The sequence below is a fragment of the Acinonyx jubatus genome, chromosome D1 (genome assembly GCF_027475565.1).
Source record: "Acinonyx jubatus isolate Ajub_Pintada_27869175 chromosome D1, VMU_Ajub_asm_v1.0, whole genome shotgun sequence".
Taxonomy (NCBI): Eukaryota; Metazoa; Chordata; class Mammalia; order Carnivora; family Felidae; genus Acinonyx; species Acinonyx jubatus.
In genome coordinates, this window is record NC_069390.1 from 82,877,792 (window position 1) to 82,895,124 (window position 17,333).

The window sequence follows — 17,333 nt, forward strand, 5'->3', positions numbered from 1 at the left end:
GTCATCCTTCCCACCTCTCCCATAATATTTTCTGTTATGCTGTGTAGTGTTTTACATACCTGTTACTGTTTTAACACTGATCCATCGTAAAAATAATAATAGTAGCTATCATTTATTGAAAAAAAAAATTTTTTTGAGAGAGAGTACAGGGGAGGGGTGGAGAGAGAGGGGCACAGAGGATCCAAAGCAGGTTTTGTGCTGACAGCAGCGAGCAGCCTGATGTACTCAAACTCACGAACTGTGAGATCATGACCTGAGTTGGACACTCAACTGACTGAGCCACCAAGGCTCCCCTGAATTTTTTCATTTCCTGACACCAGATCTTTTCTTTTTTCATTGAGACTTGGGTAGGTGTAATCCAGAAATAAAGTAAAAATACTGGTATATGTTTAAAAATATGCATATAAAATAAATGGGAGAATATATGAAAGAAAGAGACAGGAAAAGATAGAACGTTTTTAGGAAGAAGATCGTATTTGTTAGGAGAATGATTAGGAAAGAGTGAATGAATAATTAAATTGTGGTAAACTGTCAGTTGTTTCACATGTCCCTTTGTGCTTATACGCTTTATTTGGGTTTATTAACTTGATTGTAAGAGTTTCACACAGGGACATCTGAGGCATTCTTTTATTAACCTCTCTTTCTCCAGAATGAACTTATGGGGTAGCCATATCATTAGTGTTTTGATGTGTCATTCCATAAGGCTGTCATATCTAAAATGTGTGTTCCTTCTTGATAATTTCAGAAGATGATCAGTCTTTTGGCAGCTGTCAGTTCTGATTTAAAAAATATTTTTTAACCTTTTCTGCTTTCGTTTAATTATGCTACACTTCTATTGTATAATTCTGGGTGAATTATGACTAGTTCCTTTTTTCTTTTTGAACGTGCCTGGTGTCTAAAATGATTGGTGTTTTACTTGTGATAGAAAAGTTATTGATTTCATTGCATTTTCCCACTAGAATGGGTGGACACAGTGTGGGAACTGGATTTTACAGAGACCGAACCTTTGGATCCCAGCATAGAAGCAGAAATCATAGAGTCTGGATTGAATGCATTTATAAAACTATATGAAAGTGTTTTTCCCTTTGCTACTGAAGAACATGGATCTACAGAGGTAAAAAAAAAAAAAAAAATCGAACCAGCCATCTTTAGGTGTTAGAAGTGGAAGATGAAAGTCATTATAATCTGAAGCTTAGCCTTTTTAGTATACAGTTCATAAGGAGTATGGTAAGGATAGCATAAAGAATGTGGTTCGTCTGTTAGAAAATCCTAGTAGCTAATAGCTAAGTCAAGTGGGGAAATTCAGATTTAGGCTTTGGAATGTGAGATTCTGTTAGGAAATTCTTAGAGAGATGTAACGGGTCACTGGAAATGTGAATTGGAAGACTAGGAAAGAAGTGAAGATTTAATAAAATAGATAGAGTCCTCTCAATTCTGAGTCAAGGTGATGGATGAAGTGCAACAATGCATGAGGTCAGGGAGGAAGAGAAGAGGACAGGACAAGTTTAAAAAAGCTGGTTGAGGGTGACCTATAGGTGCACAGTCGGAGTGTGGAGAGTGTTGATATGAAGACCAGGAAGTGGCCAGGTATCACGTGCTGCAGAGGTCATGGGCAGGCACAGTCACCCCTCAGAGGTGATTGGATCATCCTTGGTGACCTGTAAGGTCACAGTTACAGGGAAGTGGGGTGGAGCTGAAGTGGCATTAGGAATGAGGAGGTAACTACTATAACGGTAGGAGGTGATTTCTTCCAGTAGTTTCATGGTGAAAGAATGCAGAGTACTGACAGGATTTTAAATGGGCTCTTCCATAAAAGTGGCACATGCTAACTAGTGTAGCTAAGCCAAGGCATTACTTGCCATTTTCCCTGTCTTCAGGGCAGCAGCAAGTATAGGGTCTGATTGCTTGAACATCCGTGGGCCTATGTTTTTTTCAAGGTACTCCAGGATAAATCATATTTAGTTCCCTGCTGTTTGGTTTATAGAAATAACCCATTTCCTTATCATGTGTTTAATTGGCAAAACATGGAACCACGATACAATTAATAAACTAGTGGTTTATAGTCTAGGGTATATTTCCTTTCTCACTTTGGCTACTTATGAAATCTGCTGAGGGAGAAACTTTCAGGTATTTCTTTTCCTGTTCCCGTTGCCCATAGAGATTTACATTTAAGTAAACGGCTCTAATTTCTTCATTTAGTAATTAGAGCGATAAATGATTTTGAGTACATTTAATATAGCTGGATAGGTAACTTCTTTGAGTAAACACAAATATAGGGTGTCCTAAAGGTCTTACTATAGTTTTTGGCTATGATAATTTCAGAAATATATATGCTTCAAACCTATCCCCAAATTATTTTGATATCTAATTATTTAAATTTCTTATGTACTTATTTATTTTTATAATTTTGAATACTACATTTTAATTTTTTTTCAATCCCTTAGAAGATAGCAAACATTTAGAATTAGGAGCCAGGTTGGTCTTTTTTTTTTTTTTTTTTTTTTTAATGTACTAAATACTTGCAAAAATTAAATAATAGGAGATTTTCCAATTTCTCTAATTATTGGCTTTTATGTTTCTCCCTCCCCACAGAGCATATGGACCTTCTTCATTGAAAACAGTATTTCTCACAGGGCACTGGTGGCATTGTTCTATCACTTTGTTCAAACAGTCCATAAGAAAAGTGTCAGTGTGCAATATCGACAGTATGGCCTTCATGCTGCTGGGCTTTATTTTCTGCTGCTGGAAGTACCAGGTATGTATATATTTGATCATAAGATAAATATATTTTTGTTTTAAATTTCTACATTGTTTTGAACTCTTGTGTTTCTTTTTCTCACTTATAAAATGAGGCAGGGGCAACCCATCTTATAGAGTCATTCTAAAAATTAAATACAATGAGTCTGTGAAATACATGGCTTGTTATAGGTGTTCAAGAAATGTGTTTCCTTTGTTTCTTTAAATTTTTTTTTTTTTTTGGTGTTTATTTATTTTTGAGAGAGGCAAAGACAGAATGCAAGTGGGTTAGGGGCAGAGAGAGAGGGAGACACAGAATCTGAAGCAGGCTCCAGGCTCTGAGCTGTCAGCAAAGAGTCTGACGTGGAGCTCGAACTCACGAGCTGTGAGATCATGACCTGAGCAGAAGTCAGACACTTAACCGACTGAGCCACCCAGGCGCCCCAAGCCTCGTTTCTTTAAGTGTGTTTGTTTTGTAATACGCTGTGTCTATAACCTAATACGATTAATATCAGAGGGATAAAGCTGAAGGGGTTTGTTTCCAAGCTATAAGAGCTCCATTCCCACCCACCACCATCTAGTATAAAAACCTGATACCACCCACTCATCTCCTGACTCCCCGTCCAGACTGAGAAAGACTGCTGGAGAGTCATTGTGTTATATATATATCTCTCTCCTATGCAGATATGGAAAAATAGGTTAAAACCATTCTAATAAAGAAAACATGAGAATAGCTAGTAATGCTTGATGAAGGAAAGCACAGGAAAGGAGTCTATTTATGAGCACTGTTCTACTTCCCTTATTGTCAGAGCGCTCAGGTGGCTGTTCCTCCTGTGCGCAATAAAGGAGTCCCTTCTACACACCCCAAACCTAAGGTAGGAGAGGCTGGAACAGAGGGAGATGTGGCTGGAGAACCTAAAGTTCATATAGACAAGAAAATCACAAGATTAGTCAGCATTTATGCTGCTTGTCATAGTTTACACAAGTTCATTTGTAATGAATGTTAAGGATTTATTCCATGTGATTGGGAATTGGTAAAAAGACATATAAAGCCTTGGACATTAATTTATATTATTGTTAAAGCTCCCAATCATGACTTTTGAAATAAGTTCCTAAAGACTTTAGTTGCTAAGCAATATCTCAGTTGGAACTGAGTTGTCTCACAGAAGGGTGGTGATTTTAGGAACCCAGTTTTACTCTTCTCTTCTCTTGCTAGATGCAGATCCTTCTGATTAAGGTTGAGATTTATGCCAAAGCAAAGAGTATTGTTCATCATTGGCTACTTGCATCTTTCCAGAGAGTGTTTTTGCTAATTACCTTCTGTTTTTAAATGTTTCCAGATTATGGTTGGGATGCTGTTGATACTTAATTTTTAATCATAGTGTGTTCTTTTTCAAGATGTTTTGGTTATTCTGGGTCCCTTTTATTTCCATGTGAATTGTAGGAGTTACATGTCAATTTCTGCCCAAAAAAAGGCTTCTACGATTTTGACAGTTACTGCACTGAATTTATAGATCAATTTGGGGAGTAGTGCCATCTTAACAACATTACGTCTTCTGCTCCATGAACACAGGATGTCTTTCCATTTAGGTCTTCTCTAATTTGTTTCAATGACATTTTATACTTTCCAATGTATACTTACTTGGTTAAACTTATACCTGAGTATTTTATTCTTTTCCATGCTATTGTAGATGAAATTGTTTTCTCAATTTCATTTTCAGATTGTTTACTGGTAGTGTGTAGAAGTACAATTTATCTACTTATTTATTATTTAAGTATAGTCAATATACAACGTTATGTTGCATTTGTATGTCTTTTTTGGAAAACTGTCTATTCAGGTCTTCTGCCTTTTTTAAATCAGAAAAGTACAGTTGATTTTTTATTACTGATCTCATACCCTGCAACTTTGCTGAACTCATTTATTGTTACTAATAAGATTTTTATATATAAGATTATGTTGCTTGTAAGTAGACATAATTTTACTTCTTTTCCAGTTTGGGTGCCTTTTATTTCTTTTTCTTCCCTAATTGCCCTGGTTAGGTCCTCCAGTATAGTACTGAGCAGAAGTCAGGAGGTGGGCATCTTGTCTTGTTCCTGATCTCAGAAGGAAAACTTTCAGTATTTTGTCCTTAAGTATATGATATTTGCTGTGATTGTTGTAAGAATCAGCTTTATGAGATTGTTGTTCCTAGTTTGTTGAATGTTTTATTATGAAAGGATATTAGATTTTGTTATTTGCTTTTTTGTATCTGTGGGATGGTCTTGTGGTTCTTTATTCCAATAATAGAATGTATTATGTTGATAGATTTTCATGTTAAACTAGTTTTGCATTTCCTTGATGATAGTGTATAACCTTTTTATGTGTTGTCAGATTTTGTTAGCTAATATTTTATTGAAGATTTTGCATCTGTATTCATAAAGGACATTCTTTTTTTGATATGCCTTTGTCTGGCCTGGGTTTCAGGATACCAGTCTCATAGAATGAGTTGGGTAGTGTTCTTGCCTTTTTTATATTTTGGAAGTATGTGAAGAACTGGTTGTTCTTCTGCCTTAAATTTTTGGTAGAATTCAATAATGAAGTCATGTAGGCATGCAGTTTGCTTGGAAATATTTTTGTTTGCAGAATCTGTAGTGATATGTCTTCTTTCATGTCTGATTGATAATTTGTATTCCTTTTGTTGTTGTTTTCATCCCTGTAGATAGAGGTTTATTAATTGTATTGATCATTTCAAAGAACCACTTTTGATGTTATTGATTATACTCTATTCTTTGTCCATTTCTTATTTCAGTGATTTTGGTCTTTTATTGCCTTCCATCTTACTTTGGTTTAATTTGCTTTTATTCTGATTTCTTAAGGTGGTTGCTTAGATCTTTGTTCTTGCTTACTTCTCTTATCTGGCAAATTTCCCTATGTACTGCTTTATCTGCACCCTGCAAATTCTGATGATTTGTTTTCATTATCATTGAAGCCAAAGCAGTTTTCTGATTTTTCTTGTGATTTCTCCTTACACCCCTGAGTTATTTAATAGTGTATCCAATTTCCAAATATTTGAGGACTATCCTGAATTGTTATTACAGGGCTTAGGGGTACTGACCTCTCCCGCAGTCAAAAATCCCTGTGTAACTCTTGACTCCCCATAACTTAACTAATAGCTTACTGTTGACCAGAAGCCTTACCAATAACATAAACAGTCAATTAACACATATTATTGTGTATTTATTTTATACTGTTTTCTTACAATACAGTAAGCTAAAGAAAAGAAAATGTTATTAAGAAAATCATAAAGAAAACACATTACAGTACTATACTGTATTTATCGGTACCATAAGTTTACATTATTTCTTTACAAGATGAATTGTCTTGCTGTGAGTACCTATATCAGTGTTGTCTTATGGGATACAAAACACTTTAGGTGTTATATGTATTATTAACATTAGACAAAAAAATAAAAAGATAACATGAAAAAGTAATTCATATTTATTTATAGGTATAACGATTCATGCATTGATAAGAAGCAGCAAAATGATTGCTTTATGGGGTCCTGGGCTATACACTAATGAATGAATCATTATGAAGTTTTTATGGCATACTGTATTACAGCTGTATTCATAATGCTGCATTGGAAATATTGTTACATTAAAAAAAAAAACACCTGTGATGATAGGCTGATACACAGTTTCTTCAGTTACCAGAGAAAAAGAGATACTATATAGTAATGTAACTCTTTGAAACTGAAGTTCTTTTTTTTTTGTTTTTAAGTTTATTTATTTTGAGAGAGAGAGTGAGAGAGCACATGCGGGACCAGGGGGAGGGACGGAGACAGAGAGAACAAATCCCAAGCAGGCTCTGCACCGACAGTGTGTTAGCCCAATGTAGGACTCAAACTCACGAACCATGAGATCATGACACGAGCTGAGATCAAAAGTTGGATGCTTAACCAACTGAGTCACCCAGGCTCCCCTGAAACTAAAGTTCTTTTTAAAGTTTATTTATTTTGAGAGAGAGCGAGAGAGCAGGAGAGGGGCAGGGAGAGAAGGAGAGAGAGAATCCCAAGCAGGCCCTGCACTGTCAGTGTGGAGCTTGACATGGGGCTGAAACTCCCAAACCATGAGATCATGACCTGAGCCAAAATAAGAGTTGGATGCTGAACCAACTGAGCCACCCAGGTGCCCCTAAAGTTCTAAAACAGTAAGAAAATTAACATGTTGTTAATTTTATGTTAAATATCACTCACCTTATACCTATGTAAGAATAGGCTGTCCACTTCTACTCAAATCTTGCACATGGTGTCCTACACCGTGAATACTTAGGTAATGATGATGAGAACACAGAAACACCTTGTATAGTTCTTGCTGTACACTTATTAGATGTTCACACGAAGATAACACATGCACAGCAGATAAGATCACTGACTGTACAGCATGATGATTATTTGTTGTTCATTAAGTGGAAGTGGACCATCAGAAAGGTCTTTATCGTCGTCTTCATGTTGAGTAGGCTGAGGAGGAGGAGGAGAACGAGCTGGGGTTGGTCTTGCTGTCTCAGAGGTGGAAAGAGAGGTACACACAGGGTCATTTCACAGAAATACATTGTAATTGGTCTGAATTTTTGCTTTTTCATTTCTCTAAAAATGTTTCTGTATGGTACCAATCCTTTATCCATCATTTGTTGTAGTTTCAGTGCCCATATCATAGAAGAGTCCATGTAATAAAAGAAAGGAGTGAAAAGCAGTCTTAAATGATCAGAACCTTCTGCTAGATTGTCTAACATCGATTTGTTTTCTGGCACTTTTTTTTTTTTTTTTTAATGTTTATTTATTTTGATAGAGACAACATGAGCAGAGTAGAGGCAGAGAGAGAGAGAGGGAGAGACAGAATTGCAAGTAAGCTCTGCACTATTGGTGCAGAGCCCGAAGCAGGGCTTCATCCCACGAACCATGAGATCATGACCTGAGATGAAATCAAGAGTCAGACACCTAACTGACTGGAGCTACCCGGGCACCCCTGTTAGTGTCTTCTTTCTCATTGTCTGGCACTGGTTCAGAGGCACATCATCTTCTGTTCATTCCTGTGGTGTTGGGCCTGTTAGCTCTTGAATTTCTCCAAGATCTATATCTTGAACCCCCCCCCCCCCCACACACACACACACACTTTTTTTTGCCATATCCACAATCTCTTTCATGATTTCCTTGATTGGCTCTGTCATAAGTCCTGTGAAGTCATACACAAAATGTGGACACAGTTTTCTCCAGCAGGAATTTATTGTTTGGAGCTGGATGGCTTTCATGGCTTCTTCCATAACAACAGTGGCATCTTCAGTGGTGTAATCCTTCTAGACTTCGATGGTGTGCCCTCTGTCAGGATTGTCTTCCACAGGGTTGACAGTCCTTTCCATGGAGTACTGTGTGTAATGAACCTTAAAAGTCTTTATGACTCCCTATCTAGAGATTGTATTAGAGATGTGTCTGGGGGCAAGTAGATCCCTGCCTTTTGTCTTGAACTCATGGGGTTCTGGGTGGCCAAGGGCTTTGTCCAATATCAAAAGAACTTTAAAAGGCAGTCGTTTATTGGCAGGGTACTTCCTGACTTCAGGGACAAAGCATCAATGGAACCAATCCAAAAAATGGGTTCTCATTATCTAGGCCTTCTTGTTTTAAAACCAAAGGACTGTCAACTAGTGTTTATCTTTTCCCTTCAAGGCTCTAGGGTTAGCAGCTATATAGAAAAGTGCAGTCTTGATGATAAACCTGACTGCATTTGCACAAAACAGTAGAGCTAACCTATCCCTTCCTACCTTAAATCCTGGTGTTTGCTTCTCTCCCTCAACTAATAAATGTCCTTTGTGATGTTTTTCTCCAGAATCAGGCACTTTTGTCTGCATTAAAAGCTTGTTCAGGCAGATGTCCTTTCTCCTCAGTGATTTTCTTAAAGGTGTCTGGGAACTTGTCTGCTTGCCTTTTGGTTTGTGGAAGCTGTTTCTCCTGTTATCATGACACTTTTTTAAGCCAAATCTCTTTCTAAAGTTATCAAACCATCCTTTGCTGACATTAAATTCTCTTACTTTAGATCCTTCACCTTCCTTTTGCTTTAAGTTGTCATATAATGACTTTGCTTTTTCTTGAATCATATAGGTATAGCTTTCTAATAACAATCCTGCACCCACATAAAGCTGCACTTTCTTTTCTTTTCTTTTCTTTTTAATGTTTATTTTGAGAAAGAGAGCACAAGTAGGGGGGGTGCGGAGAGGGAGAGAGACAGAGAATCCAAAGCAGGCTCTGTGCTGTCAGTGCAGGAGAGAGACAGAATCCGAAGTCAGGCTGCTCCTTGTAATGTCATGAATTCTCTTTGTTTCTTGTGAGCACTTCACTAGTGGCACTTCGTATGGGCTCCATGGTGTTGTTCACAGTTTGCAGCACTGGACTAAACACAGTGAAAAATACTCAAAAACTGCGAGAGATACTTTTTCCTGCAATACACAGTTTACTGTAGAGACAATCTGCTTATACTGAGATGATTAGCATCAAATGGTGTTAAGTGGGTACCCACAGTATTCAAGCTCATTGCACTATGAATGGGAGGTATAAAATTATGACAGTAGTACAGTAGCTATATGCCATTATAACTTAACACTGCATTTTTATGTTTATATTTCTCTCAACCATGCATTTCACCACATACAGCCTGTAAGTGTTGTCTGTGTAAGTTTTGATAAACTTTAACTTTTATGATAGATTTGTATGTATTTCATGGTAGTAAATTATAAAACAGACTAGTGTCTACATATATTCAATGCATTAATGACATCCTTTTTTAAAAATTCTTTTTATTTTTGGGACACCTGGGTGACTTAATCGGTTAAGCATCCAGCTCTTGGTTTTGGCTCAGTTCATGCGTGATCGCGTGGTTTCAAGAGTTTGGGGCCCGCGTCAGGCTCTGCACTGGCAGCGTGGAACTTGCTTGGGATTGTCTCTCTCTCCCTCTCTCTCTGCCCTTCCCCCACTTGCACTGTCTCTGTCTTTCTCAAATACATAAACTTAAAAAAAAAAAAAAGACAAATCTAATCCACTTTTATTCTTTATGAATAGGCAGTGTAGCCAATCAAGTATTCCACCAGGTGATGTTTGACAAATGTATTCAGATTCTAAAGAAGAGTTGGCCTCAGGAATCTAACTTGAATCGGAAAAGAAAGAAAGAACAGCCTAAGAACACTGAGGCTAATCCAAGAGGAAATAGGAAAAGAGGAAAGCCACCCAGGAAAGAAGATATTGAGGTAAGAAGTAAGTAGAATAATAAAATGTATCTGTACCAACACATGATTGTGATATAAGAGTTAACTTTATATTAAAATATGGTTTCAGGCATTGTGATTATAACCAAATGATCCTAAAGCATCATCAGGTTTCCAGTGTGACTTTAAGTTGCTTCTCAGGCTTCATTTACTGCTGAGAATATATATCTCTACCTTTTCATCTTTCCAGCCTCCCCATAATCTCTCCCCAGCCTTGTTCCCAGGTATGCTTGACAACATCCGAACATGTATATTTGCACATCATCTGTTGTCATCAAAGAGGATGGTTGAAGTATCCTGAGGACTCATGTCCATAAGAGCATAATGGAATAACATTAATTCCAAATTCTTGTGTGCTGACTAGGTAGAGAAAACTTTCAAGAAACATAAGAATTCCCATTGACACAAAAATGCAGAGCTCAAAACTACTGTACAGTCATCTAATCCAATGATTTACTGTTCTGGCTGTGGAGACAGAGCAGTTAAGGGACCCGATCAGGGTCCCATAACCTCAGAAGCTCAGCAACCACCTGGAGTTTAACAGACTTGATCTGAGTACATTGAAAACCATTGGACAAAGTGTTAGGCATTACTATGCAGTCACCTATATATTGCTTTATAATCTAGGTGGATGAACTAGAAGAACAGGAAGATGAGGAAAGTATTTGCTTTTCTGCCCGAGACCTTTGTCAAATTCGAAATGCCATCTTTCACCTATTGAAGAATTTTTTACGGCTTCTGTCCAAGTTTTCCCTGAAAGAAAAGCCACAGTGTATACAGAATTGTATAGAAGTAAGTGAGAATTCCAAAAATCCTTGGGGCCACCTCAGAAGGGCAGAGATGATGGCTAATACTTAATGAATAGGAATAATCAGGCTTCTTCTTCTACTTTCTAGGTCTTTGTTGCATTAACTAATTTTGAACCAGTTCTTCATGAATTTCATGTTACACAGGCCAGGTGAGGCTCTCATTCTTCCAATGCTGAAATTTAAATGTAATGTAATAAATTTTGATCTCACAGAAGTATAAATGGTATTTTATCCTAATTGGCACATAGATAGAGTTTATTCATTTGGATGTGGTTGATTATAGGGTTAGTGAATATTCCAAATAAAATCATATCCGTTAACTAATCTTCTGTCTTTTTCTTTAGAAGCCTTAACCAAGCAAAGTACATACCAGAACTGGCCTATCATGGATTGTATTTGCTATGCTCCCCAATTCATGGGGAGGGAGATAAGGTAAAGGAGACAAGGACTTAATTTAGTTCCTAGTTGAATTGAAAGAACCTGAATCATAATGGAAAACCATTGGCAGCATTTGATGTGATGCCATTTTAACTAGGTCATTTTCACGATTCTGTATCATGTGTAGCATAAAAAGCATCACCACTTCTATTTGCTGCCTATTCTTCATAACCAAACTGATATTCAAATACTTGGAGGCCATGGCAAATTATTGTTAGGTTTCATACATAAAGAATGGTTCCAGTGTAGATTAGGTAGGAAGAACACTGAACAGGGTGTTGTATTTAGAGGAATAGTTACCAGGTTGTTCTGAAAAGACTAGACAGTCATGGAATTTTCAAGTTTTCCTTGGCAATGCTTGGCAAGTTTCATGTGCACTTCAGTATTTCTAAAATGTTTATATCATTTTAGTTGAGAATTCTACAGAAATATTACTAGTTATCATTCCTGGTTAGTATTCATATGTGGATTTTGCCCCTTGAGCTGCCTTATCAGTATCACTATCTAAACATTGGAGTCAAGGATGTTTTAGCATTATGGTGTTAATACACTTGTATATCATTAATAAAACAAGATCATGCCAAAAATGTGATAGACTGAAGTCATATGACTTTTGGTGGCTGTGCTACACATAATTTCTAGGGCGAGTTACATGGTGGTTAATAAGAAGGTTTGAGGCTCTCGGGCCAGGTTTTGTACACCTGTGTTTCAATTCTGGCTCCACCCTGTCTAGCTGTGTATTCTTGTATGAGGTACTCAGCCTTTCCAAAGCCTCAATCTTCTTAGGTGTGTCAGGAGGAGTAAATGAAAGAATGCCCTTCAGATGCGGAGCATAATGCTTGTTGTTAAGAAAATGTGTTAAGAAAATTTTATAATTTATTATACCGTTATCATTTCTGTGTTTAAAGTATGGCTGTGTTAGAACTCACATGAATGCTTTCAATTTCCATGCTCTTGATAACATTGGAAAGATTAGCTGGATTGGGAAATTTATGCCTTTAGGTCCACAGTGCCTCTAAAGATGTAGGATTTTTTTAATTGTGAAAGTATTGACTTGATGTTAGACAATGTCGGGTTCAGCCAGACTTTTAATCACTTGACTTTGGGCAGTTCACCTTTGGAATCTCTTTTATTTGGTGTAAAGTGGAAATAATAATACATATGAAGTAGGAATGCCTTGCTTACCTCCTGCAGTTTTTGTGAGGTTTAAGATCAAATATAGTAAAATCTAGTAATACATATGAACTTAACACAATGCCTGCCACATATTTGGTTTTCAGTACATGTTTTATTTACAGAATGAATGAATTGGTTAGGTGAGTAAATTATATGAGAAATGTTGGAAGGTGCAGTGTAAACTTAGGGAAAATTCAAGTGTAAAGTATTCTTGTTTCTGTAAGAGATTCTGTGAGAGATTATCAGTAGCATTTTTTTGCCGTTTAGAAGTGACAATTAATTCTCTATTTGCCCTAATTTCAGGGCTGCAGTTTGAGAGAGTGAGGAGAGAAACTAAATGATATTCCTGTCATTATCTATAAGCAGTGTTTTCATACTGTTTTCATCATGTGTTGATTGAATACTTGGTAATTGTCCAAGAAACATTTCCAGTGGTCACCCAAAAGCTGTGTTAATCTGACTTATCTTCTTGGAATGGTTTACTGTGGTCTGCATGTCTATCTTTGAGGCTCTTGAATTCTCAATCATGCCTTAAATAGAATTTTCTTCTCTTCCAGGTTATAGGTTGTGTTTTCCATCAAATGCTAAATGTGATATTAATGGTAGAAGCAGGCGAAGGAGCCCATCGTGCTCCCCTTACTGTTACATCACCAGTGATCAACAGTAGAAACCAGGCAGTGCAGTTCATCAGGTGAAGCACACACAGCTTGGCATTTTACTCTCTTTATCACTCTCCCTTAAGTCTTCTGGGCCCTGTATTACCGAGGTTACTGACACCTATGGAAACTAACAGATTTCTGTCCTGTTGTGGTTTTGGGATCAAAGTAAAGTTACCTCAGAGCTCCTGTGGTTCATGTGGTCTAGGTCACTGTTGGTAGCCTTTGCACTGGGGCTTTGTTGAGGGATACAGAATCTAATTCATAGGCTAGCACCAGCCTCCAGCTTGATTCCCACCAGCCTGTAAGGCCAGGCACTGAGCAATGACAGTTATTTCTTTTATGTTTTATCATTGCCTCGGTGTTTGCCTCTCTTACAGGTCTGTCTTGTTTTTCCCTTTTCTATTTCTGTCTTCTCTGTGTCTCTTTCTTTTTGTTCCTTTGCACTTTTTCTTGTTTCTTCTCACTTTTCCATCCCCCCTCCCCCTACAGGCAGTACTTCCTAAAGGGAAGAATTAAGTTGATTTTTACTTCTCTAGTAATAATTGATAGAGCAGTTTTCTCTCATGAATCACTTAGCTTCACCTAAAAACTTCTGTGTCTCAGCTTTATTGGGGAAAACATATTTGCTATGTCATTGGCTTTTCTTTCCCTCCTTCATTGAATATTTGGCATGCAATGTGGAGGGAGTGGAATGAAGTGGTAAGTATATGAGAGTGTGTATATGCCTGCCGGTATTCAAGGAATGCAGTGTTGTTGGAGATATGGGGTGTGGTTGGTGGAATCCAGGTATAGACTGTTACGTGATCATTGTGCAACTATCTCTTGCTAGGTGTATTTTTATTTTATTTTGACTACAGATTTTTTAAACATTAAGTACATAAGATACTTTTGGTTCTTCCATTAACAGTTTATAATGTCTCCAAGTTCAGTAGTATACATCCAGTGGTACAGATAAACTTAGCATAAAGATGGGTCACATCTGGGCATTATGTAATCTTGGGTTAAAGTTTGGCAGGTACTGTTACAAATCCAATGAAATAGTAGCATTTCACCGAACTACCACACGGTGGTGCTGTGTCTTAATCTATTATTTACCCTGAAAGGCTATACTGTATTTCAGTATTAATGTGAAATTCAATAAATAGTCAAAAGAGTCATTCAAAAATTACAAATTTGCTCCTCTCTGACTGTAGTTGTCTGCTTGGCACCAGCTCTCTAAAACAATACATGGGACATGGTGAATGGTTTTCTGCTGTGACACTGTATTCTTTATTCACTGAGGCACTGTTTGCAATACAGGGTAAATATTTTCAGTATTCAGGCTTTCTAAGATATAGGGGTCATGGTATTTGAGAACAGAGTCAAGAAAAATTGCTATTTTATGTAGTCATAGGTGTATTGTAAACAATGTGGTTTTTATTTATTTATTTTTTAATAGCTCACTTGTGGATGAACTAAAGGAGAATATATTCCCAGTCCTTCGTATCTTACTCCAGCACATCTGTGCCAAGGTACCATTTGCTTTAATAGTATTAGTAATAATAATAATGAAAGGGCATCTGAGTGGCTCAGTTGGTTAAGTATCCAACAATTGATTTTTGCTCAGGTCATGATCTCACAGTTTGTGAGTTTGAGTCTTGCGTCAGGCCCTGTGCTGATGGCACGGAGCCTGCTTGAGATTCTCTCTCCTTCTCTGCCACTCCCCTGCATGCACTCTCTCTCAAATATAAATAAATAAATATTTTTAAAAAAGATTTCTCCAATAATAATGATAAAAATATATGTGTGAAGGTAAATATGTTTGGTTTTTTTGTTTGTTTTTTTAATAAGTTTTTTTAAGTTTATTTATTTATTTTGAGAGAGCACACAAGCAAGCAAAAGAGGGGCAGAGAGAGAGAGAGAGAGAGAGAGAGAGAGAGAATCCCAAGCGGGCTCCATGGTGTCAGTGCAGAGCCTAATGCGGGGCTCGAACCCACAAACTGTGAGATCATGACCTGAGCTGAAACCAAGAGTCAGACATTTAACCAACTGAGCCACCCAGGTGCCCCATGTGTTTGTGTATATATTTGTTTTGGGGAAGAGCTGTTATCATTACTGAGAGTAGTTTTATTTAATATTTTCACTACATGTTCCCACGACAGAGTATTCTATTTTGGGTGAAAAACCCTTTTTATTTTGGAAAATTTCACACATATAAATAGAATAGAGTGATGTGTACCCATATTCAACAATTTTATGGCATTAATACACCTATAAGGTATAACTTCCCCAAAACGTATGAACTCTAGGGGGTTTTTTTGAAGCAAATTCTATCATAACCATTGATAACTTAAATATTTCCTATGTGTCTCTAAAGGGTAAGAACTCTTTAAAAACATAACCACAAAATACACCACACACCAAAGAAAATATATAATAATTTCTTAATATCATCAAATATACAATGTTCAAATTTTTATGATTATCCCTTAAATTTTTATAGCAGTTTAGACAGAGGATTCTTACCTTGAACCCAGTACATTGTAGGAGGTCCATAAACTCTCTGAAATTATGTGCTAACTTTGCATTCCTGAGGAGAGGGCTCATCAGTTTCCTATAGGTTAGTTTTCAAAGGTGTCCAAAACCTAAAATTTGTTAGTAATTCCTATAACATTTAAAGATTCACCAAATAGTTACATTCACTAATTTTCCACTTATGTCACAACATGTGTCTCAGTTGTCCTACAGGTAGATATTGGCTGAATGGCCTCTCACTGTTTTATTTCAGGTGATTGACAAATCAGAGTACCGGACCTATGCAGCCCAGTCCCTGGTCCAGCTGCTCAGCAAACTTCCCAGTAGGGAATATGCTACATTCATTGCTTGGCTTTACAGATATTCACGAAGTTCCAAGGTAGGAGATACGTCTGCATAAAATCTTGGTTCCTGACTCAACAACCTCCTGACAGCCAGATCTGAATATGCAAGGAATCCTTTGGTATTTATTCCTGTCTGATGGAGATTTTTATGATTTTGTTTTATCAGATCCCACACAGGGTTTTTACTCTGGATGTTGTCTTAGCTCTGTTGGAACTGCCTGAAAGAGCGGTAGATAACACTCTCTCCTTGGAGCATCAGAAGATCATAAAGCATAAGTTCTTGGTGCAGGAAATTATATTTGACCGTTGTGTAGACAAAGCACCAACTGTCCGCAGCAAGGCACTGTCCAGTTTTGCACACTGCCTGGAGGTGTCTGTTACCACTGCATCAGAGAGCATCCTGGAATTTCTGATTAACAGTAAGTGTGGTGACAGTTGTGACAGGGAGCCTGTCTTGTGCTTGTGGAGAAACTGGACTGTAAGGGACTCATTCTTTGTTGTTGCAAAAGTAATAGATACAATATGATATACTATTAACCTCATAAACCTGTATCAGTATATTTTATGTGAATAACTTTTTAAACATAGTCATACCTTGGAGATACTCTGAGTGTGGTTTCAGGCCACCCACAATGAAGTGTACATTGCAATAAAGCAAGTCAAATGAATTTTTTGGTTTCCCAGTGCATACAAAAGCTATGTTTACACTACACTGTTGTCTATTAAGTGGTACTAGCATTATGCCTTAAAAAAGTACATATCATAATTTAAAAGTACTTTATTGTTAGGGCACCTGGCTGGCTCAGTTGCTAGAGCACGTGACTCTTGATCTTGGGATTGTAAATTCGAGCCCCACATTGGGTGGAGAGATTACTTAAAAATAAAATCTAAAAAACCTTTATTGCTAAAAATGCTAACCATCATGTGAGCTTTTAACAAGTTGTAATCTCTTTGCTGGTGGAGGGTCTTGCCTCTGTGTTGGTGGTTGCTGAAGGGTGGTTGGCTTTGGCAATTTTTTAAAGTAAGACAGTGAAGTTTGCCTCAATTGACTCTTCGCAAATGATTTGTCTGTAGCATGTAGTGCTGTTTGATAGCATTTTAGCCACAGTAGAACTTCTTCCAAAATTGGAGTCCATCCTCTCAAACCCTGCTGCTGCTTTACCTACTAAGTTTATGTGATATTCTAAATCCTTTGTTGTCAAAGCTCTTTCACCAGGAGTAGATCCCATCTCAAGAAACCTCTTTCTTTGCTTGTCTGTAGGAAGGAGCTGTTCATCTGTTCCAAGTTTTATCATGAGATGGCAGCAACACAGTCACATCTTTGAGCTCCACTTCTGATTCTGTTTCTCTTGATATTTTCACATCTGCA

At 37.3% G+C, this 17,333-nt stretch overlaps 1 protein-coding gene across 3 annotated transcripts in view; it reads left to right on the forward strand.

Moving 5' to 3' along the window:
* NCAPD3 (non-SMC condensin II complex subunit D3) overlaps positions 1-17,333 on the forward strand; it is a 64,898-nt gene that overhangs the window by 2,549 nt on the left and 45,016 nt on the right. For 2 of the 3 annotated variants that reach the window (XM_015072457.3, XM_015072456.3), the window contains exons 3-12: positions 960-1,114; positions 2,593-2,755; positions 9,822-10,006; positions 10,652-10,816; positions 10,921-10,982; positions 11,178-11,265; positions 13,005-13,138; positions 14,545-14,617; positions 15,874-15,999; positions 16,131-16,383. In XM_015072457.3, coding sequence (XP_014927943.2) covers positions 960-1,114; positions 2,593-2,755; positions 9,822-10,006; positions 10,652-10,816; positions 10,921-10,982; positions 11,178-11,265; positions 13,005-13,138; positions 14,545-14,617; positions 15,874-15,999; positions 16,131-16,383 — 1,404 coding nt within the window. The remainder of the gene's footprint in view (positions 1-959; positions 1,115-2,592; positions 2,756-9,821; positions 10,007-10,651; positions 10,817-10,920; positions 10,983-11,177; positions 11,266-13,004; positions 13,139-14,544; positions 14,618-15,873; positions 16,000-16,130; positions 16,384-17,333) is intronic. The other variant, XM_027036956.2, reaches the window with a different exon arrangement.